Below are 26,723 nucleotides of genomic sequence, written 5' to 3' on the forward strand. Positions count from 1 at the left end.
CCTGGGCTTCCCTCTCTCCCTTCGCCTCTCACCTTTCCTCTCTGGTTCTCTCTTTCTTATCTGTCTGTCTTTGTCTCTCTCTCTCTGTGCCCCTCTGTAGCCCCTACAGCATCCAGGGACAGAGGAGAGAGAAAACCCTTGGGTCACCCTGAGCCTCTGTCTTGGCTACAAATGGTGCAGTCGCTTGCGAAAATGAATACTGTATCTCATTCAATTAATGCATGCCTCATTCCTCCCGAGCTTAACAAGATTAAAGGAATGTCGGGCGCCTGGCCCCAGAATATGAATGAGAGCCCTGCTCCCAGTCTGTGGCTGCCCCTGCCTCCCTGGACGCTCAGTCAGAAGATTAATGCACACCAGCTCTGATGTTCTATGCAGCACAAAGGGAGCCAGGGAGGGCAGGAAGAGGAAAAGAGGCAGAGAGACAAAGGCTGCGGAAGAGAGGGGGTAAAGGACAGGGCTGAATGCATCACACTGGCTGGATGAGGAAATGCAGGGCTGCCATTGGTTGGCACGTGGGACAGTTCAGGTCCGCTTTGGCAGGGTTGAACTTCTCTCACCTTCTAGTTGAAGCAGACTGTTCAGTTCTGGCCATCTGCACCCCAGACAAGTTCAAGACCATTTGAGTTTTCTCCTTGCAGGCAAGTGAATACCAGCCTCTCTGCGACGTTTCTCTACCCACAAAGTGGGCACGACTTCTGGACCAAAGAAGCCGCACTAGTTGTTTATTCTGTGACCTGTTGATCACTATTGCTGAATACATTTTTTAAAATAAATAAAATACAGGGAGGCCAAAAGCAAAATGTGAAGTTTTAGACTTCCTATCTCTTATAAAATGAACCATAAAACTTAGCTTCCAGGGACGCCGGGGTGGCTCATTCGGTTAAGCTAAGCGGGATCAAGTCCCACATCGGAGTCTCTGCTCCGAGGGGAGCCTGCTTCTCCCTCTCCCCCTGTTCTCTCTCTGTGTGTGTCAAATAAATAAAGAAAATCTTTTTAAAAAACACAAAACTTAGCTTCCAGAAAGTTCAAACCAAAGATTACGCTCATTCTGCATGAACTTCTCCCCAAGGGAAAGGATGCTAACTGATTATTGGACATTTGTTGGCAAGAAAAGGACCTGATTTATGGGTAGAGAAAACCCATAAATGGAAAATCTCGACATGTTATTATTTGTTCTTCTGGACCTGTCATTTCTGTTAGGGAAAAAAAAAACAGCTAAAATAATGATACCATACATCTATTCACCAAATATTTATCAATCTTAAAATAATGCTGATAACCTAAGACACAAGAAAAGAACAAAAGAGAACATGCTCTGTACTCAGAGATTTCGCTGTCTAGTGATGAATGCATTGACCAAGAAGAGCTATAAAGCAGCCATAAGCATGTATTTGCGTCTTAGGGATTGTGATCGGGGAGAGAGAATCAACTGACATTCAAAGTGTGCTCCAAACTGCAAGCAGGGAATGTGGCCTTGTACAGGTAAAACCCACAAGTCCCATAACTTGTTTTGAAAGAATTATCATTGGTACTGACAGAGTTAAAAGAAATAGCTAAGGTTGGCTTTTCAGCTAACAAATGCTACATTATCTCCGTTTCAGTCCCAAGTAAAAGGATGTTTTCCAGGAGGTGATTAAGGTGCAATCAACAAGTTAAAATTGACAAGTCGAAAGTCCATGGCAACTGAAACAGGAGATGTGCAGCAGCCTCGCTTCCTCTGTGTCCTCCCCACCCTATCTTGGATGCCTCTCTTAGCAATGCTTACTTTAGGTTGTGATGGCCTTCCACAAATGAAACTCACAAGTAAGCAATTATACTAGAAGGCCGGAAGTGTGGTGCTGGAAGGGGTGGGGGTGCGGGATGCAGGGGAACTGAATCCAGAAAAACGGCTGGGGAAATGCCTACTGAACACATAGGTTAGTAGAGAAGGTGTATGCAAGTACAAGGGGTGGGCTATGAGTCACTTAGGAGGAAGGAGAGACCCTTGGGGTGAAGAAGTTTCATGTCAATTTCACAAGCCCTGCAAGAACCTGGCTTGTCCTTATTTAAATGGACTTGCATGCCATGTTAGAGAGTGATGCGTGTGTCCTAGTGTCCTTTGGCCTTGGTAAATACAGTCAGGAGGTGTCAGGATCCAGGTTTTGACCGTGTAGAGCCCAGTCCCTTCACTTCATAACTCCTTGGAAAGAAAGACTTAGGTCAGCTGCTCTAACATTCTAGGGTCCTTACCATGAAAGAGAAATAGTATGTCTAGCAGAGAAAAATAGGGCCCCCAACAGCGATGTCTGGAGGGTAGTAATAGAGGGACCAAGTGCCCATCCCATTGGCTGCTGCTGCGCTAACCCTGGAGAGACTTGTTAGGGACAGAGGATGATGTGAACTATGGGTGCCCGCCAGTGCGCCCCCTTCTGCAACCCGTGTGCAGCTCAGGTTTACCCACACACAATGGGAGACCGCAGGACTCTGCTCCTTTTTAACGTCCCGGCAAGAAGTCACTCCTACAAGCTGTTGGAAGAGCACAAACTTTACATAGGTGACATAGGGGAGAAGGGGCAGGGGGCTGGGTCATGCACCCCATTACTAATATATTTCAGAAGGGCCCATTCCACATTTCTGTCCTCCCCAAAGCCCCTTCTCAGCTACTGTGCAACTTGGAGTCCTCTTTTCCTGATTCCCCCCATCTTTGCACTGTCCCAGCCTCTCTCTGCCCCCTAATCTCCTCCGAAACTGCCCCCCACACCTGTCAATACCCAATCACTTAAGGCTGATCTTCTCCTTAGAAGCCGACTTATCAAGGACTCTCTTCAACAAAGGCGGTCCCTCCCCATTAGAAATTCTAGTCAAGTTTGCAGGGAAGCAATTTCTTCAAATAGTTACATAAGGAAAGGCATGGGTGGAGTCCAACAAGGATCGAGAGGGACGGTCTGCGCGTCTTTCTTCATCCTCTGAAGGTGGAGCCCACCCAGCCTGAGGTTGGAGTCCAGATTCCCAAACCATCATCAACGCTACCCCCCACCCCCGCCCCAGTACTCGGGGCGACCAAAACGCGGTGTTTCCCTGCCCGCACGGGGCCACAGGTATCCGGATGCTGGACCAGCCGTTCATGACGGACATCATCGAGGCCTCTTCCATCAGCCACATGCCTCAGCTGATCGACATCTACAGCGCCAGCTGGGGCCCGACAGACAACGGGAAGACGGTGGACGGGCCCCGTGAGCTCACGCTTCAGGCCATGGCCGACGGCGTCAACAAGGTAGGGGCTTTGCTGTGGCCAACGGGCCCAGGTCCTGGAGGAGTGGGGCGGGGGGCGCTGGGGGTGGGAGGCATCCCGAGGAGGTGATGAGAAGGAAACAAGGGGCAGGGAAAGAGGCAGAAGTGGGGCTGTCACCCTGTGCGTTAGCTCGGGGCTTCCGAGAAATGGACCCCGGAACAGGGTTAGCGGGGCGATTTATTGCAGGGAGCTCCTTTAAAGGGCAAATAGGAGGGGGCAAGACGTGGCAGGGGGTGCCTTCAGACAGTGATGCTGGCCGATCTGCATGAAGGAGTGGGGAGGAAGGAGGGTCACCCTGAGGGCCTGTGCTGGCACCCCTCCCCCCCACTGTGCCACAGGTCAGCTGGAAGCAGCCCCCAGGCAGTGGGATCTGAGTGTGGAAGGGGTGGCTCCCCCACGTATGGGCCACCAGTTTTTGAGGCTGCCCATCTCTGAGATCAGCCTGGGAATGGAGAGAGAGCCAAGGAAAAGAGACCAAGGCAGAGCCTCCAAAGGGAGGGTAGCCAGTCAGTCGCCCATGTGAGAGGAAAGAGGTACCCTGCCTCCCATCTCAAGGGCAGGGGGGTCACTACTACTGACAAAACATGAGCCAGGGCCCGGAATCAGAATCTTCTCGGGTCAGGTCTCATTTAGGGCACTCAATGTCTGGGTGTATCCGCAGGTGACTTGACTTCCCTGCGCGGCTGCTTTTTGCCCCTAAAATGGTGATAATCCTTCGTTTCTCCTGGGATGGTTGTAAGGTGTCAGTAAGATAAACACTCCAGTGTTTGGCACTGGGAAGTGCCCCAGGAAGGGTTGGTGTTTATCTAGGTCGTTATGGACGCTTAATCAATCTGCCCAAAATTTTGTGACGTAAAGCACAGTGTTTTACTCGGCTTGTGGATTCTGTGGGTCAAGAACTCAGGGCGCAGTGGGGATGCCTGATCTCAGCTCCAAGAGTCCTGGGCCTCAGATGGAAGCCTCCAGACTTGAATCGCTAAACTTCTGTGTCTTTCAGTGTTCTGAGGATGTGCCGAATTACTCGCCATTGGTGCCACAACACCAACCACTCAGAGTACTTAGTCATTTTGTCTTATTTTGTCTTGTCTTCAAGATGGGGCTTGCCATCAGGGGACAGTGATGCCCTTTCCATGCTTTGAGTTTGCTTGTCTCAACAGCCATGGACATGGGAACCACATCTCCCAGGATTACAGCAACGGTGTGTGGGCTGAGTCACCAGGTCCTAAGTGAGGGAAAAGCAAGTATGTCAGGTTTAGTAGATGGACTTTAGGAAGTGCATTTTAGGAATTTTTAGAAAGTTTCCTTCTTGGATTTTGACCAATTTCAAACGGATGAAGTGGTTATAGCCATGTTTGGATATATAAACTAGCACTGTCGTAAATGAACTGCAAAGTGCATCTGTTCTGTTTATGTTTAAGTTACTTACAGTCTGTGTGAAATATACATGAACGTATTACTTGTACATTTATATCATTAAAATAGGTGTATGTACGAAACACCCCAAATTCAACAGTAGCTTGGAAAGGTAAAAATATTGAAGAAAATTAGAGTGGACGACTGAAGGCTATTTTGTTGTTGTTGTTTTAAAGTGTTACAACACGTCAACATTGTGTTTTGTTTTATTTTTAACTACTGTCACCGTCAAATCCCACAATTTACTCATCTGATAACTGGAAGCTTATACCCTTTGACCTACATACAGTCTCCCCAGTCCTCTACACCCCTCAGCCCCCAGCCCCTGGTAACTCTCTATTTCTATGAGTTTGACTTTTTTGAGTCTGCATATAAGTGATGCCATTAAGTATTTTGTCTTTCTCTGTCTGGTTTATTTCCCTTAACGTAATACTTTCTAGGTCCATCCATGTTGTCACACATGGCAGGATTTCCTTCTTTTTATGGCTGAGTAATATTCTAGTGCATGTGTGTGTTTTTTTCTTTATGCATTCATCATTGACGGACGCTTCGGTTGTTTCCATGTCTTGGCTAGTGTGAATAATGCTGCGGTGAACATGGGGGTGCAGATATCTAAAGATAGCAATTTCATTTCCTTCAGATTATCCCATAAGTAGGACTGCTGAGTCCTATGGTAGTTTCGTTTGAAATTTTTTGAGGGGCCTCCGTATTGTTTTCCCTAATGACAGTGCACAGGGGTTGGCTTTTCTCCACGTCCTTGCCAACACTTATCTTTTTGATAATAGTGAAAGCACCTTTTTCTATACATTTCCTGAGGTCAGACAATACATGTTTTCCACACCAGCTATCCTCGGAAACTGGCCTAGCCCTTGAAAACATGGTGGATCAGCTGTTCAATCAATAGTTGGGAATTAATACGTGAATGAAATTTGATGGTTGAAAGATTAAAAGTCACGTAGAAATCTGTAACTGTAGTGAACGTGAGGGGTGCTCACCTGCATCTCCTCTAACAAATTAGAGGCTTGCAGGGGCACCCCCAGCTGCTGAGGACTCACAGCTGCCCTTCCCTGGAGAGTTGCCCTGGCTCATGGGAGACTTCCATCCAGATGGTTATGCCCACACACACACCCAGGGGGCAGCCCACAGCCAAAGACACTCAGGGTAGAAGAGGCCAGCCTGCTTGCTCCCGCAGGGATCGCTCTGAGGTGTAATTTATGCTCCAGAGCCCCCAGTGAATCAGGCCAAGGCTTGACTTTTCCTTGAGAACTTGTCATTTGGGGGTCCTTCCTTGCCTATCGTGTTTCACTCCTCCTTTGACAGATTTCCCCTGAGTGCTCCGTCCCAGTACACCTGGCGGGCCCAAGTCCCTACCTCGGACTCAGCTTCTAGGGAATGCATTCTTAAGACATTAGCGCATTGAGGTTCACTCTTTCCCTTGGCTGCTAGGAAGCTCAGAACTAAGTCTGTGCCTAACAATATAGATTTTTCTTAGGCTAAGTTTTCTGCTATCCCATTTTCTCCCCTCTCTTCACCAACCATGGCCTCTAAAATCATTCCTTAGCTTTTGTTCTCATGTCCTTTTGTGTATTCCTATTGAATCCAAATCTATGAATACTAGGAAGTTTACAATTTATAAAGAATTGATTAAATGATTTCTGTTTAATTCAATTAAATTTACGTGTAAAAAGTGTAACTTTGGGATCCTCAAGTTGTTTCTTACTTCCACAATTCCTAGTCTTAATGGACTAAACCATCTCACTGGACAAAAATGGACAGAGTCTGGGCCCTAAACGACAGTAAACAGTAAGTCAAACAAAGTGCCACCCCTTAGAGTGCGGGGGTCCGCCGATGTTGGCCCACAGGCCAGACCCAACGCACTAGCTGTCTTTGCAAATAAAGTTTTCTTAGAACACGGCCAGGCCGATCCGGGCCTTTGAGTCTTTTCAAACACAATTTCTCTTCCAGTCAAGGCTGTTGCCGGCTCTTCACGTACGGAAGCACCTGGGGCCCGGGAGAGGGAATCATCCATGAGCTCTCCTGCTGGCCTGTCCCCATCTCCATTCTCACCAGACAACCAGCATTGCATGAAAGGAGGTCTGCTTCTGTTGCAGGGAATTTTTTTAAGGATCTGCATGAACAAATTAGGGAGCTGAGCTTGACCGTTGGGAGACCCGGGTTCTCACCTCAATCCCATCCCGTGTTGGCCGCAGGACTTGGACTAATCACTTCGTTCTCTGAGCCTCACTTTCTTCTTCGGTAAAATAGTCCACATCAGTGGGTCTCACGGTGTGGCCACTGGCCCACCCGCAAGTCTGTGAGAAATGCAGAGCCTCAGCCCCATCCGCCCACCTGAGGTGTCAGAGTCTGCATTTTAACAAGGTTGCACTTGAGTTTGAGAGGTGCCGCTCTAAATAGTTTCTAGAATACATATCTCGTAACCCTAAGATACTAAGACCACAAGATAATGTGGTTTTAAAAATCCCCCAGTGATTAGGAAAGGGCAGTAGAGGTGACTTGTTTTCTGGAAGTAATGGCACTGCGCATCCCCATCCGGGTGGTACGGTGAAGGGACTGATGACCAAGCTGGACGCTCTGGTTCGTCTCTGAGTTGCGGGAGCAGAGGCCAGGTGACTCAACCTAAGGGGTTTCTTGTAAGGATGCACGAGGAGGGACGAGGGCAGTGGGATGGATTCGGGCAGGACCTCATACAGGCTGGGACCAGGCAAACATTCTGGATCCAACATGGCTGCAGGACACCGGCCACAGAGTGTGTGGAGATCCCCAGGGCGCTCCCATGGTCACAGGGCTTGGCCGCTCTCGTGCCTGTCTCTCACCGGCTTTGTGTGTCCCTCTCTGAATCCATTGTTCCTCTTCTTTGGGGCTTGTGTTCATGTGCCACTTCTGCGTGCACACTGATGGGGGGACCCCGTCAGCAGCCTCATTTGTCACAACCTGTCAGGCTGTACTTCAGCTGCCATCGCCCCCACCACCCCCTGCTTGAGGATGAGTCTTGGCCCCAAATTAGAGGAGACACTTCTCTCTCTGGTAGGTTCCAAAACTAGCAAATGTGGTTCCGTTAGACAGGTTTAGAACTTGAAGGGTCAGAGGTCAGTCTGAAGGTTGCTAACAGAGCCCCTTTCTTTTCCGTTCTGGTAACATCAAGCGGCAGTGGTCACCCTCGCACAGGCTTTGTAGAGCTCTGAAGAAGTTTCCTCTGAACTGTTGAATTCTTTCAGAAGTCTCAGTAGAAATAGAACACCACACGCTTCTCCTCTGTTGTGCCCCCCCACCAAAATTCATATGTTGAAATTCTACCCCCCCCATTTCAGAATGTGACCTTATTTGGAAATAGGGCGATTGCAGGTGAAATTAATTAAGATGAGGTCATTCTGGAGCAGGGCGGGCCCCTCATCTGATGTGACTGGTGTCTGTATTAAAAAAGGTAATTTGGACACAGACACACAGGAAGAACGCCCAGAAAACATGAGGGCAGAGATAAGGGTGATACCCGTACAAGCCAAGGAAACCCCCCAGCAAGGTGAGAAGCATGGAACAGATTCTCCTTCCCAGCCTTCAGAAGGAACCAACCCTGCCGACACCTTGACTTCAACCTTCTGGAACAGCTAGACAATCTTTCTGTGGCCTACACCACCCGTACTTTGTTACAGCAGCCCTAGAAAATTCTAGTCTTAGAATGGAGATTTGGCTAGACTTGAGCAGTGCAGAAATAACATGGTCACTTTTTCAGTTACCCTTTATGTCACTTGGCTCCCGCTCGGATAGCTAAGATAGCTGAGCATCGATCCACTTACAACTTATTCTCAATCTGGCACCTTCCTTGAGTCTCTAGCATCGTCCCTCAAATGGGGAGGCTTGCAACAATTCCCATGATGCCATCAGCATTCAGCCCATCTGAGATGGCCACACAAGGGCCCCTGACATTTGAAAGGCACAGTGCAATTTACATTGTGGGCTTACCAACAGGATCGGCAGGTGGGGGTAGGAGGCGGTGCCACTGCCCCATTTCAGTGCCTCAACCCTGTGGAGTTTTGGGGATGAAACTTTTGACACATGAACAGCTTGTTTGTTTATTGCATTGCACGTCCAAGGACCCAGGACTGGGTGACAATACCCTGGGGAACACTTGGCAGATGTCCTCCTTCCCCAGCAGACAGGGATTTCCACTGAGAAGCGTTTTTTGACACCCGAGGCCAAAAGAGAGACATGTAGGTGACGTCTGTCCTCAGTCTGAATTTACAACACACATGGCATTCAATGCAGCACATTCCCGAGTGGCTCCTGTCATTTTCCACGGACTTCTGAACTGTTCCCCACATCTCAAGTCTGAGTATTTCTCTCTCCTCCGTCTGTAGCCTCCCCTTCTGCAATTAGAAAGGCTCTTTCAAGTGTGATTGTTCTGGAAAGCATGCCAACTACGCCAAAACTTAAAGAGAAAAATTGTTATGACTTATCTTCAGATGACAGCGTGTAAATATTTTAGAAAGTGAAGTGAGTATGATGAAAAATACATGATTTCTCATTCGACTTCACCCCAAGCTGTGGGAATGGTTCTTTCCTTGTTTCAAGGTGACATTTTTTAGGACAGAATTATAGAATCTCGTGTATTATACATGAGCAAAGATTTCCCCTCAGTTATCTGGTCTACTCTAAAGGGAAGTCCACCTCGGAAAGGTAGTCTGCACCGAAACAAGAGTCAGATAAGTACCTAGTACACAAAGGTAGGTCTTATGCTTGTCTTTGAATTTTAGCATCCTGTGGGTAGGTTTTGTTTGACCGACATAGCAATGATAAAGGAAGAGGAAGAGGAAAAGGAGGGTGAGGGACTTTTTTGGGGATGTGCTGGTTGCCACAGACCCCACCACTACCAATTGTATGGTCTCTGTTTCACACATAAACATCACCTAGCTGGCTCCTTACAGATCTGAGTTTGCATTTCCTATATCTGTTCAGTGAGTACTTAAGGGAGGCAGCAAGGAGCAGAGAAGAGAAAAGGGAAGGAAACTTTTTCCCCTTTGTTTTTTCCTCTTTATACTTCACATGTTGCCCATACAATAAAAGCATTTTTCCCAGGTTATATAGGGAGTAGGTGACCTAGACCCCTGAATTATGAGATATCCAATACCTGATTTCTTTCTTAGTTTGGGATCCCATAAAAGCAGACCCCAAGACAGGGACTGAGTTCATGTTTTGCTTTGGGAGCTAAAGGGAGCAGCAGTAGCAAAGGGGAAGAAAGGGGCCAATGAAGGGTGTGTTATCGAGCCAGCTATGAACTGTGAACAACTGGAGCTTAATCCCACTGGGAAACTGGAAGGCCATGCAGAGCACGCACTGGAGTCCTCCCTGCCAATGGCGAGGGAGCTGGGGTAAAAGTCATGGTCGACATAAATGCCGCAGCACTTCTGGGCCAGGGGCAGGTGTGCAGAGCTGGCTCCTGGGAGAAAGCCCTTCTACGAAGAGAGGCCTATGCTGGCATTTGGAAATGCCCAGTGCACGGAAGGTCTAAGGGATGTGGGCTTAGACCCACTGCCACCTGCTACAATCTCCAGAGTGCAGTTTGACAAAGCCTAATCTTGGGCTTAGAGTCCTCGATGTCTGGGTGATAAAGGACCAGTAGGGTGATATGTGTGCTGGTCAGAAAGATGCAGGCCTTGCAGAGACTGGTGGGGTAACAGAGCCCATGTGTTGCGGGACCACGGGGTCCCATGTTGCCCTGAGAACCAGAAGGGGCATTCAGACAATGCTAGAGGGCCTTGAAAGTGACAGTTGATTCATGAATTTCTTTCCACACCTTGAGGAAGTGCAGCTACCCAGGGCAACCGTGGTAGGTCTGTGGCTGGCTCTGATGGCTATACGCCAACCTCTGATTAATTATGGTTCAGGGTTGCTACCGGAGGAAGCATCTCAGGAATATTTAAAGACAAGACTACAGAAAGTCCTCTGAGGCACAGGTGAGACAGAGCATTGATTGTTTATCAGGTGTCCCTGGGGGATTGAGCAGGGCAGATGCACAGATCCCAGATCTTCGGGCTGGAATGTACAAAAGAGGGATCACTTGCAAAACAGTGGCTCAGAAGGTACCATGCAGGCAAGGGGGGTGGAGGGCTGCCCAGGGAGACAGTGATGAATTGGGCATTGGCGAAGCAAAGCCCTAGTGCAGCCTGCTGGAATTTAATCAGAGCAGTGGGTCTGACACAGTGGCAGCGAGCACCGGGGCCTCTGGCAGGCAATGGATGCCTCCTGCCAAGGAACTCTCAGGAACACTCCATGAGCCCTGATTTATGCTCTGAAACCAAGCAAAGGTTCACAACTGGGCAGGAGCTGCCAAAGTGTGGAGTCTGTGACCCAGTCCCTGAAATGATGGCTGCAGTTACAGTCCCTCCTTTCATTTGTGATAAAGAGAAATGGAAGAAAAGGCCAGTTGGTGGCTTTTGGGTGATCCCTCTTAGGTGCTGGCCAGCAGAGGTGGGATGGCCAACCATCTTGGTTTCCCATTTTTACCACTGAAAATCCCACTTCCAAGGAACTCCCCAGTCCCGTGCAAACTGCGACACGCGGTCACTCTCTGTCGCCTCATTGGTGGTGGTGACTCACCTCAACCTAGTGAAAACCCCAACCAGCTTGAGGGATTGACGTGAATGTAAACCCTTCACCAACTCCTGTGACATCAGAAAGGCTAATGACGGTGTGTTTGGATCCCGCTAGAAATGAGACAGGATTGCCTAAGGATCTCCCCTCCAAAGTGTAGATATAGTAATTAGAGGTAATAGAGGTAATAATTAGAGGCAACTACAGTAGGCGCCATTAAATATGGCCTTGAGCTAAGGATTTAATCAGAAGCCAAGGGCAATGTACCATCCTGTTAGGCTTTTCCGGAGATCATGACACCCCCAGCACACTCTTGAACTCTTGTGGAACCTGATGGGGACACGAGGCAGACCCTGGGACCCTGGTGACGTGGCTGCGTTGGCACGGCTCCAACCGTGGCGTCCAGCACCAGCCAGCCTCCAGCCTCGCATTGCTCCTCTGCACGAGGACCTGCCAGGCACCACTGGAGTGTGCTCTGCAGTGGGCATTCAGCCCTGTGAGGAGTTAACCCCAAGGGCAACAGCCCAGCCGCATTGTCCTGGTGGCAGATTCACAGGGGCTCTCCGGACCGACAGAACCCCAGCTCCCACAGGGAGAAGCTGCTCATCAGCTCGCACCTGGTTGGCTTTTCTCCCTTCCCCACCCCTAACACATGCTTTCTGAGATCACCTCCCCCCAAATTAACTACTCCTCCCTGGTCCTTGTCTCAGTGTCTGGTTTTATTTTTTTATTTTATTTATTTATTTTTTTTTTAAAGATTTTTTAATTTCTTTATTCAACAGAGATAGAGACAGCCAGAGAGAGAAGGAACACAAGCAGGGGGAGTGGGAGAGGAAGAAGCAGGCTCATAGAGGAAGAGCATGATGTGGGGCTCGATCCCATAACACCGGGATCACGCCCTGAGCCGAAGGCAGACGCTTAACCGCTGTGCCACCCAGGCACCCCTATTTATTTATTTTTTTTAAAGATTTTATTTATTTACTCGACAGAGATAGAGACAGCCAGCGAGAGAGGGAACACATTCAGGGGGAGTGGGAGAGGAAGAAGCAGTGTCTGGTTTTAAAGGAACATAAATTGGGACCAGCCCCCTTCTCCTATAGGTGTAGCCAGTAGCTCTCTGAAAGTAAGCCTAGCTCCTTACAGGACGATCCATTCACCCATCGTCCCCATTTAAGGACATTTGTGAATTCACCACCACCTCCAACACTGAGTACAGAAAAGAATAGGCGTGATAAATAATGAGCACATTGAATAGCTGTATGGGAATATAATTCAATCACTGATATTGTGACAGAGAGGGACTTTCTGCATAAAAGCAAGGGGAAAATATTTACCAAAATAAGTATTAAATACTACTACATAAAATCTTTCAAAATTTCTGCAAGTCGGGTTGTTGTTAAAGCTCAGCAATGGATCCATGGGGATTCAATACAGTATTCACTCTATTTTTGTTGTGCTTAACATTTTTCAGATTAAAAGGTTTTTATTCATCCCCCAAAATAAGAAGCAATTCCGTAGGTGGATAAGTTGTCAAGGGTAAGAATACACATTTCAGAAAAAATGAAAACAGCAGCTGCTCTAATATTATACAGATGGCTACTTGTGGCTTGGGATAAAAATTCCAGGGACTGCACTACACAGATTTCTTTTAATGCTATATCTGCTAGAAGGCAAATGGAACCGAACATAATGAACTGTATCAGTCAGGAGAGGCTACATCATGCTGTGGTAACAAAGAGCCCCAAAAGCTCAGAAGCTTCAAACCGCAAAGGTTGATTTCTCATTCAGCTACACATCACCGTGGTCAGTAGGGGGCTTTGCTTATCACAGTTCCTCCGGGAACAGAGCTTACATCTGGGACATTGCTAGTCACGGTGCAGAGGGAAAGAGGGTGTTCTGTAGCATGTGGCACTGACTAGTAAATGGTTCAGCCTAGAAATGACACTATGTATCAGCCACTCCCACTCAAAACTCATTGATTAAATTGGCTTACAACACCCCACCCAAACACAAAGGGATCAGGGGCCCAGACAGTGGACAGCTAGAAATATATGTCATATAGCACCAATGACTACCACAACGAGCCCAGAAAAACTACTAGGTGACTCAAAAGGTAACCAGTGATCTAGTGAGGACAAACACAAATGTCAAAGATGTTTGTGAATAGTTTGAGTAAAATTATTCAACGAACTGTGAGTGCAGAAAGGCGATATTTGTAAATCAGTACGTTGTTTCATGTGGTGGTTAAAATATGTATTTGCAAAAAATAATAGATTTATGCAATATAGTGGGAAATTTTCTGCAACTCAAAATGCAATATGTAAAAGAAAAGATTAGGTAAATACATATGTAATACAAATGACAGAAATTTGGCTAGGGTCCTTAATATAGAAAAAGCTCTAACAAATCAATAAAAGGAAGATGAAAGAAAAAGATAGGCAAAGGGTATTATCTTTGGGGCTTGGTGCTTTTCTAAGCTATTCATAAAGCAGCAATACAAATGATCAATAAGTATGCAAAAAGATAAACTCAACTGGTCATGGAAAAATATATAACTCAAAACAACAAGCTACCATTTTTGCCCAATAAATTGGCAAAATCAGTTTTTAAAATGTATGACTCTAAATCTTGACCCATGGGGGCTGATTGTAGAATTCTTACACATTGCTGGTAAAAAAAAAAAAAATTAGTTGTTAAGCTTTTTATATAAAGTGCAGCAGCATGGCAATACGGATCAAGAATCTTCAAACATTCATTCCTTTTTACCCTAAATTCCCCCTTTTAGAAATTCTGCCTGGGGAGCCTGGGTGCCTCTGTTGGTTGAGTGTTGGACTCTTGGTTTCGGCTCAGGTCGTGATCTTGAGGTCCTAAGATCAAGCCCCACATCAGGCTGTGCGCTCAGTGCAGAATCTGCTGGAGATTCTCTCCTTCCCCTTCTGCCCCTTCCCCCACTTGCACTCACACGTGCCTGCGCTCTCTCTCTCTCAAACAAATAAATAAATTAATAAAATCTTAAAAAAGAAAAGAAATTCTGCCTAAGGAAATAAACAGAAATACAAAGACATATATAAAATGATGTTCATTCAGAACTTTAAAACTTAGAAACAGCCTTCCATGTATGTCTAAGAAAAGGAGTAAATAAATTATGGAATGGATATTTAACAAGACTAATAAAAATTACAGCATAGAGGAATATTTAATTATATCAGGAAATGTTAATAATATAAAAGCAAAAATACATTTGAAGCAAGGCCACAAACGTGAATATATTTTATGATCCTAATTTCATTCTTAAACCTGCCCTTACTGTTTGCATTTATATGTTAAACTGGCACCAATCCACAAAATACCACCAGGGATTTTCTATTCATGGACAATTATAAAGGGTTTTTATTTTCCTCTTCGGGGTCTAGACTTCAGTTATTCTATAATAAATATGATTTTTGCAATAAAAAATGTAATGACTTGTTTAAAAAGTATGACGATGTTGTATTAAGATGTCAAGGTGACTGGAGAATAAAAAATTAGTATGACTGAGTGCTTAGGAAGAGGCAAGTTATAACAGGCTTGCCTCCCTAGTATCTGCAAGCAGGTAATACCAGTGGGTCGGGGCCTGATCTGGTCATTTGCCCAGATTACTACGCACTGGTGAGCAGGAGAGACCAACTCGCTTTAGCCCCATGCTTCTTAAAGTGGGATTTTCACCTCCTGGGGCTGGTGATATGCTGGGCGGGGGGCACATAGAACCACAACACCGGTTTCTGGCTTCAACTTTACTTCAGCTGATGGTAAGCAATTTGTGACATTATTTTTATATTATGGACAAAATACAAAATCTGCATGAACTTTTAGGAAATTGGGGGGGGAGTGATGTCAGTATCATGGCAGCGTGAGTCATTCCCTTTGTTTCTCCCTTTTAATTTACAACAAGTAGGGGATTCATAGCCCAATAGGGGCTCCTCTGCACAGCACAGCGGGACTCCAGAGAGACTCTAACATCTGTACATCTATCTGGTGGGTGCATTGGACCTTGTGGAGAAGGCGAAACCCAGGGAGCTGCAGCAGAACGGGGGGGGGGGGGGGGGGGAGCAGCAGCAGTGGTGCCTGTAACGCCAGCGACCTTGGCAGTGGCAGTGGCCCCAGAGACGAAGGTATCCCCAGCAACCCCCAGGCTGCTAGCAGCAGCACCCGTGACCCCAGCCCACTTGGCTGCGGCCCCAGCAACCCTGGCAACCTCAGCGCTGGTGATGACGCCCGTGCCCAAGTAACCATGACAGCCTCAGTGGCCCCTCCAGAAGGGCAGGTGGAGGGTGGAACGTGTGCTCCCAAATGCAGCTGTAAAGCGCTTAGGAAAGGGGGGGGAGGGGCGAGGGGATATCTGTGCTTTATCGCCACCTTCTGGAAAACAAAAGAAAGGCCTTTAATTGCCAACCTGTTGAACTGATAAAAATCAAAGTAAACAAAACTTTGCCTAAATGAGAAAGATATTCCCTACTTCAAATGCGACAGCAGAGGCACATCTCATCAAACACCATGAAAAATCACAGTAATACGGTATCACCAAAAGAAAATGGCAGTTCTCCAGCAGCCAGTCTCCAAGTCACAGAAGATTAGGATCTAACTGATAGAGAACTCCAAGTAGCTGTTACGAAGCAATTCAGCAAGCTCCAAGAAGACTCAGAAAAGCAATTTAATGAACTCAGGAATAAAATTAACAGAAGGAGTACTTTGCCAGGAAGAATGAAATTCTGGAGCTGAAGAACTCAGTAGATGAGATGAAGAATGCATTAGAAAGTATTGGAAATAGAGATCAGATGGAAGAGAGAATAGGTGAGCTGGAAAATCAGAATCCAGAAACGATTCAGGTGGAAGAGAAAGAACTAAGATTTTTAAGAAGCAAAGAAACCCTACAAGAGCTATCGGACTCCACTAGGGGGACCAACATAAGAACAATGTGCATCCAGATGGAGAAGAGAAGGAGAGGGGGACAGACAGAATATTTAAAGAAACAGTAGCTGAGAACTTCCCAAACCTGAAGAAAGAACTAGACAAAGCTAATAGGTCCACAAAGCTAATATGTCACCTTACTATCTGAATGCTGGAAAACCCTCTTCAAGACACATTATCATGGAACTGTCAAAAACTGATGCTAAAAAAGAAGGCAGCCAGGGGGGTGGGGAGGGGTGGTGGAAGAACATAACCTACAAAGGAACCCCCATAAGATTATCAGCAGATTTCTTCAACAGAAATTCTACAGGCCAGGAGAGAGTGAAATGTCATAGTCAAAGTACTGAGAGAGAAACTTTTCCAGCCAAGAATACTCCATCCGTTAAAGTGACCCTTCCGAATGAAGGGGAAAAGCAAGTGCAAAGCTGAGGGAGTTCGCCACCCCTGGACCTACCTTACCAAAAACATGGCGAAAGGAGCTCTTCTATCTAAAATGAAAAGACAGATATACCCCCGATTTTTACTAAAGTCAAAATTATAACCCTCGTTTAGAATAGGGTGTTAAATGATTGTAGCATAAAGTTTAAAAGAGCAAAGCATTAAAAATAAATAGTGCTACTACAATTTGGCAACAAACTCACAGCATACAAGGTGCTGATTTGTAACAACAAAAGCATCAAAGAAGAAGAGGAAAACGCCAGAAACTGTACAGTCAAATGAAGATAAGTTGCTATCAGCAGAAAAAAGGACTATTTTATCTATGAGATGTTTTATACACACCTCATGGGATCTACAAAACAAAATCTTGAGCAGAGACAAAATACTTAAAAAGGCTGGCAGGGGNGAGAAAGGAATTAAAAGGGGGGGGGGGGGGGGGGGGGGGGGGCACTGAGCAAATTACCATAGAAAACCAGCAACCTAAAAAGTAAATAAACCAAAGAAAAAGAAACAATGGAGATACAAAACAACTCATAAACTGAAGATAAAATGGCAATAGTAAGTCCTCATACATCAATAATCATCTTAAATGTAAGTAGATTGAACTCACCAATCAAAAGGAACAGAGTGTCTGGATGGATTAAAATGAAGACCCAGCTGTATGCCGCCTTCAGGAGACTCTTCTCAGCTCCAAACACAAACTCGGACTCAAACGTGAAGGGGCAGAGGATGATACTGCAAGAAATGGTAGCCAGAAGAAAGTGGGTGTAGACATACTTATATCAGACAAAATAGACTTCAAGACAAAATTGATAACAAGGGAAAAGCAGGTCATTATATAATTATGATAAAGGAGTCGATACAGATCTTCCTCCACTTATGAGAGGGTTACATCCTGATAAACCCATCACAAGATAAAAATATAGGTTGAAAATGCGTTTAATACACCTGACCTCCCAAACACGATAGCTTAGCCTGGCCGACCTTACACGAGCTAACAACAATTACATAGCCTACAGTTGGGCAAAGTCATCTAGCACAAAGCCTACTTTATAATAAGGACTTGAATATCTCAGGTAAGTTCTTGAATACTGTGCTGAAAGCGAACAACGAAGTGACTGTATGGGTAGAGAATGGCTGTAAATGTATTGATTGTTTACCTTCGTGATCGCGTTGCCATTGGGAACCGCAGCTTGCTGCTGCTACCTGCCGTCATGAGAAAGGACCATACTGCATATCACTGGACCAGGGAAAGGTTAAAAACTCAAAATTCAAAGGATGGTTTCTACTGAATGAGTATCATTTTTGCACCATCATAAAGTCTAAAAACTGTAAGTCAAACCGTCCTAAGTCAGGGACCCTCTGTTACATCAAGAAGACGTAACAATTATAAATATGTACATCTCATATATGTACATCTCTCAAATATGTACATCTCAGAAATCCCAACATCTGAGCAGCAAACTACATTATGCAAATACTAACAAATCTCAAGGGAGAAATATACAGCAATACAATAACAGTAGGGGACTTCAGTATCCCACTATCAGCAGTAGAGAGATTGTGCAGACAGAAAATCAACAAGGGAACTTTGGAGTTGAACCATACTGGAAAACAAATGGACCTAACAGACATATATAGAACATTCCATCCAACAACAGAATACATATTCTCAAGTGCACATGAACATTCTCCAGGATAGATCATATGATAGGCCACAAAACTAATCTTAGCAAATTGAAGAAGATTGAAATCACATCAGCTATCTTCTCTGACCACAATGGCATGAAATTAGAAGTCAACCAGAGGAAAATGAGTAGATCTTCAAATATTTCGAAACTAAACAGCACATTTTTTTTTTAAGATTTTTATTTATTTATTTATTTGACAGAGAGACAGCCAGCGAGAGAAAGAACACAAGCGGGGAGTGGGAGAGGAAGAAGCAGGCTCCCAGCGGAGGAGCCTGATGTGGGGCTCAATCCCAGGACCTGGGATCACGCCCTGAGCCGAAGGCAGACACTTAACGACTGAGCCCCCCAGGGACTCCTAAACAGCACATTTCTAAATAACTGATGTGTCAAAGAAGAAATGAAAAGGAACACAAATTAAAATGAAAATACATCATATCAAATTTTGTGGGGTGCAACAAAAACTTTCTAAAGGAAAAGTTTATAGCAGTTAACACATTATATATCTTAAGAAATTAGAAAAATCTCAAACAACCTACCTTTATACCTCAAGGAACTAGAAAAAGAGGAACTAGTCAAGGCCAAAGTTAACAAAGGAAATAATAAAAGAGCAAAAATAAATGAAATAAAGACCAGAAAAACAGTAGAAAGGGTCAGCAGAACCAAAAACCATTACTTTAAAAGATAAACAAGTTTGATGGCTAGACTAATTCTTTAATAACTAGACTTAAAAAAAAGAAAAGACTCAAATAGAATTTGAAATGAAAGAGGACACATTACTATGGATACTACAGAAATACAGAGAATTGTAAGAGACTACTACAAACAAATTACATAACCTGGAACAAACGGATACATTATAGTAACACACAACATGCCTAGAATGAATCAGGAAGAAACAAAATCTGAACAGATCAATAATGAATCGAGATTGCCAGTAATCAAAAAACTCCTGACATGGAAAACTCTAGGGCCAGATGGCTTCACTGGTTAATTCCACCAAATATTTAAGGAGGAATTAGCACCAATCCTCCTCAAAGTCTTCTAAAATATTGAGAAGAGAGAACACCTCCAAATTCATTCTAGGAAGCCAGCATTATCTTGATAGCAAAATCAGATAAGGATACCACAAATGGTGCTGGGAAAACTGGAGGTAACACAGGCAAAACAACAAAACTGGACCCTATCTCACCACTCACAAAAATTAACTTAAAATGGATCAAAGGCTTAAACCTAAGACCTGATACCATGAAACTCCTAGAAGAAAACAGAGGGAAGAAGTTCAGCAATATTGGTTTTGGCAATGATTTTTTGCACATGATGCTAAAAGCAAAAACAACAAAAGCAAAAAAAAAAAAAATCGACAGATGGGACTATATCAAACTCAAAAGCTTCTGCACAGCAAAAGAAAGTGGGACAGCAACCTACAGAATGGGAGATAATTTTTGCAAACCGTGTATCAGATAAGGGGCGAAGATTTAAAACATACAAAGAACTAACACAACTTAATAAAAAACCAAATGATACTATTAAAAATAGAAGAACTTGATAGACATTGTCCATAAAGGACATACAAATGGCCACTAGGCACATGAAAAGATGCTCAGCATCACTAATCCTTGGGGAGATACAAATCAAAACCACAATGAAATGTCACCTCATACCTGTTAGAATGGCTAGCATCAAGAACACAAGAGACGAGTGCTGAGAAGGATGTGGAGAAAAGGGAGCCTTTGTGCACTGTTGATACGAATGCAAATTAGAGCAACCACTATGGAAAACAATACGGTGGTTTCTCAAAAAATTAAAAATAGATCTACCAGGCAATCCAGCAATTCCACCTCTGGGTATTTATCTAAAGGAAGAAGAAACAGGATTTCAACAAGACATCTTCATGCTTATCACAGCATTGTTCATGATAGCCAAGATATGGAAACAACCCAAATGCCCATCCATGGATGAATGGATAAAAAAAAGTGCGGATCCCGGGGCACCTGGGTGGCTCAGTTGGTTAAGCATCCAACTCTTGATCTCACCTCAGGTCTTGATCTCAGGGTTGTGAGCTTAAGCCCTTGGTTGGGCTCCATGTTGGACATGGAGCCTACTTTTTAAAAAAAATGTGGATTATGTGTAAATGGAATATTATTTGGTCATGAAAAAGGGGACCATCCTGCCATTTGCAGCAACCCATTACGCAAAGTGAGAGAAGTCTCACAGAGAAACACAAGTACCATATGATGGCACTTAGGTGTAGAATCTAAAAAGTCAAACCTGTTAAAGACAACAACAGAGAGTACAATGGTGGTGACCAGAGGTTGGAGTGGGGGCTAAGACTCATGGTGTTTAAGGGTACAAACTTGTAACAAGTGGTAAAGTAGCCATAGAGATCCAATGCACAGTATAGTGGATAGACACCAATATGGCACTCTAATGAAAGAATGCAATCAATATTTCTTCAACAGCAGTCATATTACAGTATGTAAATGTATCAAAGTAATACACTATCCACCTTAAGTTTACAAAATGTAACGTGTCAAATTTATTAAATAATAATAAAAAAGAAATCCGGGGCTTGTGAGAGGCTGCTTTAGGCTATGCCCTTAAAACCAGCAAGTTCCCAGGGGCACCTGGACGGCTCGGTTGGTTAAGCATCTGCCTTTGGCTGAGGTCATGATTCCAGGATTCTGGTTCCTGCTCAGCGGGAGCCTGCTTCTCCCTCTCCTCCCCGCTCATGCTCTCTCTTGCTATCTGTGTCTTTTTCTCTCTCAAATAAATAAAATCTTAAAAAAAAACCAACCCAGCCAGTTCCAACTCACTGCCCTTTGCCAGTAGGTTAGAGTGTCAGCCTTGGCACTGCTGACACTTTGAGCCAAATAGTTCTTCCTTGTGTGGGGGAGGGTGTGGCAGGGGGCAGGGCACTGTCTGGTGCACCGTCAAAGCTTACTAGCATCCCTGGCCTCTGCCCACGAGAAGCTAATAGTGCATGCACACACATCTTCCCGCTAGATGCTAGCGGTGAGCACTAAAGAAGTCGAACGGTGCCCACTGCCCCCTGGGGCACCAAATGGCCCCTAGGGGAGAAACTCATTTCCTGAAAAATTTCAGAAGGCACTAATCCCGCTAAACTCCAAGAGACCCCTGGTTCAAAGGCAGAATTCAAAGAGGAGCTGTACCATGTATTTTTTTTTCATCAAAATGCACTTGCCTTCTTTTAAAAAAAAAAAAAATGTAGGAGGGGAAGAAGGGAACTCCAATGCAAAGGGTTGGGGCGAGTCTGACTGCCCTTCTGTCATGTGGAGCATGCGTTACTGAACAAGGGTGGGAGGGCGCCAGCAGACAGCCCACCCTCGCAGGCCCCCCATCCCTCCTACAGTGAACACCGATGTGTCATCTCCCCCTAAGTCTCTGGGTGAGCCTCTCATACTCCAGGTGGGCATCGGTTCTCCTTTATCACCTGGTCTCCGGATAAAATTCCCTCTGTTGAACTGCCCAGTGTGGAACCTTGATTGCTACAGTGTATGTATCGGGATGTTAAATTTGTAAGTTCACTTGGGGAAAATGGACATCTCTGTGATGCTTTCTTCTATCCGAGAGCATGATGGGTTGAGGTGTCTTCCCATTGGGTCAGATCTTCATCTGTGTCCCTCCAGAGAGTTTCAAAGTCTTATTTAGTCCTTAGCTCTTTTTTTTTCTTTTCTTTCTTTTTTTTTTTTTTGTTTTGTCAGTTTCTTTCTAAGTACTCTATGCTTCACGTGGCTGACATAAATGCTGTCGCATGTAGGTTTGCTGTAAGGATTAACCTGTCGTTAATATGTAAAGTACTTAGAGCAGTCCCTGGCATACAGTAAGTGCCATAGAAGTGCTCCTTCTGATTATTGTCTTAGTTTCTTCTTGCATTGTCCAACTGATTATTGTTGGAATATGGGTCATGGTGGTTCTGTCTGTTTCTGCCCAGCTCCCGTTCGGTAGAAGCTAGGAGCAGATTGGATCTTGGGGCATCATTTTAACAGGAAAATGAGGTGTGCTCATAACAGACCCATCCCACACGGTTAAGAGAGACGCACTTCTAGTCCTTTTATAGATACCCTTTCCCCATGTGCCTGTCCCCAGACTACTGGGGACTGTTTGGTGCGGATACCCAATCATTAGAACCATGGATGTAACTGTTATTACCTCACGTAAACACACGCACACACCCCTTAGGAAAACAAAACTTAATATTCCTAGGAATGCTGGTATTCTTGTGAGCAGGTCTGACAGTCCAATGCAAAACCAACGTTTGCTGCTTACTCTTGAGAAACAGGCTGGCAGCTTCACTCTGTGCATTAGTGAGCCAGCCCGCATACCAAACTGCCCCAAAACTCAGTGGTTTAAAATAACCACCACTTACGTCCTGCTCCCGGGTCTCTAGGTCAGCCGGGTTGTTCTGCCATCTGGGCCGGCCTCCGCTCATGCCAGCTGGCCTCACTCATGCATCTGGGCTCAGCTGCAGGGTGAACTACAGACGGGCTGGTCTGGGGTGGCCGCCCTCACGTCGGCCAGGGGTTGGCTGTCCACCAGGGCGGTGAATCCGCCAGGGCTCTGTCTGTCATCAAGCAGAAGGCTACCTCGGGTCTGTCCTGTGGTGCGACAGAATTGAGGGAGAACAGATAGGTATGGAGTTTCTTGAGACCTGGGCTTGGAACCGACGCCAGCACTTCTTTCCACAGCTTTCTCCAAACAAAGCAAAGAGAGGAAGCCATATTCAAGGGGTGAGGAATAGACTCCCCCTGTTGGCAGGCAGGACTGCAAAGGCATATGGTAGAGGGAGCATGAACACGGAGAAGCCCGAGAAATGAGAGCCACAGTCGCCTCCCACACCCCCACACCACGGTGACAACGCCTCTGGCGCTGATTTCCTTTCAGCAAAAGCTGGTTTGTCTCACTAGCAGCCCAACGGTGGTTTGGGTCCGGGGAAAGTTCCACATTTGGTGGGCTTCACCCATTTACCCTGATTCACCACGTTTCGCTTTCGTTGGCTGCCACTGCCTGACGTTGAGCCCATATCTGAGTCTGTGTGAAAGCGCGATCCCCTGCACCAGCTGTCGGGATGATACACTTCTTCCCTCTCTGGCCGGGTTTCTGAGAGAAGTTGCTGCTTTCGATGGGAGTTTTCCAGTATAGATTTACCAAGACGCTGTGGACCGTTCTCAGCTGGTGGCTGAAAAAATCTTTGTTGATGCATTGACTCAGTCAATCATGGGCTAATCAACTCCAAGTCCTGTTAGAAACAATTGAAATGTCTTTTCTCATTGTCAGGGGGGCAGAGGTCTTGGAGGTAATCTGGTCATCTCCCAGCTTTCTGGCATCTCTGCCCTTAAGCCCCTGAGTCAGGACCATAGACCCCTGGTGGCCACGCAGGGACAGACTTTCTCTGCCACAGCAATATGTCTTCTCGTCCTAGAGGGTTACCAAGCCACCCCCGGCCAGGCAGTGGAGAGAGGACAGGCTGCACACCTGCGCTCACCTCCCACACCACTGCTGTGCTCCACCCACCTGGCCAACAGGGGAACAGAGGAGCCCCAGCCCTACCGCCCCAGGATCGGAACATAAGAAGCCAGAGGGAATGGCCACTCCTGGGTTGTGGAGATAGAGCGAATAGTCCTAGAAGACAGAGAACAGGAAAAGAAAGATAGGCAATAAGAACATGGTTGAACAGATGAGCAATGTGAACTGTAGGTATTTATAACTAAGCTTGGTGTTTACAACTCATTAGCATAGGGCAATAACCATTGTGCATATCATTATGCATTTTAAGTTATTTTTGTTGATATTGAACTTTCTTCCAATATTTGGTGTTCCCTTACACAGGTTAAAATGTCATACAGTATTGTGTTTAAAAGAATTCTAGGGGCTCCTGGGTGGCTCAGTCAGTTAAGAAAACTCTTAGCTGCCACTCTTGATTTCCGCTCAGGTCATGATCTCAGGGTCATAAGATCCAGCCCTGTGTTGGGCTCCATGCTCAGGGAGGACTCTGCTGGGTATTCTCTCTCTCCCTCTCTCTCTGCCCCTCCCCCCCAAAAAAGAGTTCTAGTATGAACCAATCAGGTAAATACACACACACACACGCACACACACACACGCATGTATATACATACGATTTGCAAGATTTTGGAGTAAAATGTGTATTTTAAACTTCAAATATCTACATAAATGTAAATGTATATATAAAAGATATATAATTATAAAATCAAAGATATATATAAATATCTTTTACATCTTCTAGAGCTAAGTATAAACATATATGTACATTTACATTTTGGCTGAAGACTGTCTGAAAGGAGGAATAAGAATTGAGTAATAATGATCACGAGTAGGAAAGGTTTTTCTTTAATTTTCTTTTCAATACACGTCTGGTTTCTTACCATGGGATGTACCACTTCTACGCTTTTTAAAAGCCGTTTACTTATAAATTTTACGGTGATTCTGCCAGCTTTTCTTAGCATGTGACCCCCAGCTCAAACAGTAAATCCGGGTAACTTCCGGACAAAGAACGAGAATTCTCAGGACCCCAGGGGCAGGACAGTGGTTTTCCAGGGGGACAGAGCGGCGTGGAGCTGCTGAGGAAGCCCGGGTGCTGTGCTCCCCCCGCTGCCCGCCCCCTCCGCGGGCCGGGACTTCCCGGCAGCCCCCAGGGCGGGCGTGCGCGGGACCTGGTGGCCTTTCTCTCTGTCCACCCCCCAACCCAGGGCCGAGGAGGCAAAGGCAGCATCTACGTGTGGGCCTCCGGGGACGGTGGCAGCTACGACGACTGCAACTGTGACGGCTACGCCTCCAGCATGTGGACCATCTCCATCAACTCGGCCATCAACGACGGCAGGACCGCCCTGTACGACGAGAGCTGCTCCTCCACCTTGGCCTCCACCTTCAGCAATGGCAGGAAGAGGAACCCCGAGGCCGGCGTGGTGAGTGCGGACCCCCACCCTCGGGGAGGCGGTGGAGCGCGCCCCTGCTGCGTGACGTCATGCACAGACACTGGGTGATGTCATGCACCAGCACTGGGTGACGTCACCAGAGGGTGGTGCTCTTCGCTTCTGCCCTCAAAGAGTCAGTATCTGTTGTGAGGCTCCGCAGATTCATTGTCTTCCAGACCTGATCATGCTTCGTTACCAAGGTAGAGCCAAGTGCTGTGCCGGTTTGAAGCAAGCATTGTGATCCCTTTCCAGCTCCTGTTCTGTAGGTTGTCTTTCTTGTTTCTTGTTTTGCCTTGCAAATAACGATGAACTCTGATGATCAAAAAGTTGTCCCAGCAGGGGCGCCTGGGTGGCACAGCGGTTGGGCATCTGCCTTCGGCTCAGGGCGTGATCCCGGCGTTATGGGATCGAGCCCCGCATTGGGCTCCTCTGCTATGAACCTGCTTCTTCCTCTCCCACTCCCCCTGCTTATGTTCCCTCTCTCGCTGGCTGTCTCTCTCTCTCTGTCAAATAAATAAAAATCTTTAAAAAAAAAAAAAAAGTTGTCCCAGCATACCACTTTAAAGGAGAGCTAATATTAAGAACTGGGCCATCACACTGTCATGCCACCTGAGCTAAGAGCCCATTCGTTTATTACCATAATTAAAAAATTGCGTCCATGGGTGGACGTCTCTGAGTCCATAGTCCCTTCCGGGCACACAAATGTATTTTTTCCAAGGCAAGAGAAGTGGTTTTCATCATATTTTAAAATACGTCCATGACTGAGAAAACAAAAAGGTTAAGAATCCCAGACTTAGATTATTTGTTGTGTTTTTCTGAGCAGCACTTCCCTCCTGGGCAGCTTGGTGACCTGGTGAATTTTCAAGTCCCCTTCAAATATGTATCTGGAGAGCATAATGGACCTCTTTGGATCCCTTCCTCTCTCTGGGTATCTCACTCATATATCCCCCTTTCCTCGGACCTCCCAGCCTGGACTTCGGCAGGTGGTTCCGTATTCCTGCTGAGCTACATGGTGACTGGCCGCCCACCTCTGCTGGGGTCTCCCAACAGAGGGTAGGAACTCAGAACACAAGCATCATTACCAGCCAGGGCTCCAGTGCCAAATCCCTGCCTGGACTCTGCCTTGGCAAGCTGGCCTGGCTCTCATGTGAGCCAGGACATCCCTTTACCTAGAAGGGACACGGCCTTTACCTGGCTCCCTCTGTGAATCCTCGGCTCCCCCTTGGTCTTGGGGAGGACAGCGAGTGTGCCCGGTCCTCCCATGCGAAAGGAGGCTTCAGCCTCTCCTATCAGGGGAGCTCTGTGGACAGAAAGGGAGAAGAGCAGAGCAGAAAGGAAGTGAGGGAGTTCCCAGTCCTGTTGTACTCATGCTGCTTCACCCCTCCCCCCGGGGAAGGTGTCACC

The 26,723-nt window shown here is 46.1% G+C and overlaps 1 protein-coding gene across 1 annotated transcript in view; it reads left to right on the forward strand.

Moving 5' to 3' along the window:
- Nucleotides 1–26,723, forward strand: part of PCSK2 (proprotein convertase subtilisin/kexin type 2) — a 257,585-nt gene that overhangs the window by 208,918 nt on the left and 21,944 nt on the right. The window contains exons 8-9 of the mRNA XM_034641611.1: nucleotides 3,081–3,256; nucleotides 25,095–25,310. Coding sequence (XP_034497502.1) covers nucleotides 3,081–3,256; nucleotides 25,095–25,310 — 392 coding nt within the window. The remainder of the gene's footprint in view (nucleotides 1–3,080; nucleotides 3,257–25,094; nucleotides 25,311–26,723) is intronic.

The sequence above is a fragment of the Ailuropoda melanoleuca genome, chromosome 13 (assembly GCF_002007445.2).
Source record: "Ailuropoda melanoleuca isolate Jingjing chromosome 13, ASM200744v2, whole genome shotgun sequence".
NCBI classification, from domain to species: domain Eukaryota; kingdom Metazoa; phylum Chordata; class Mammalia; order Carnivora; family Ursidae; genus Ailuropoda; species Ailuropoda melanoleuca.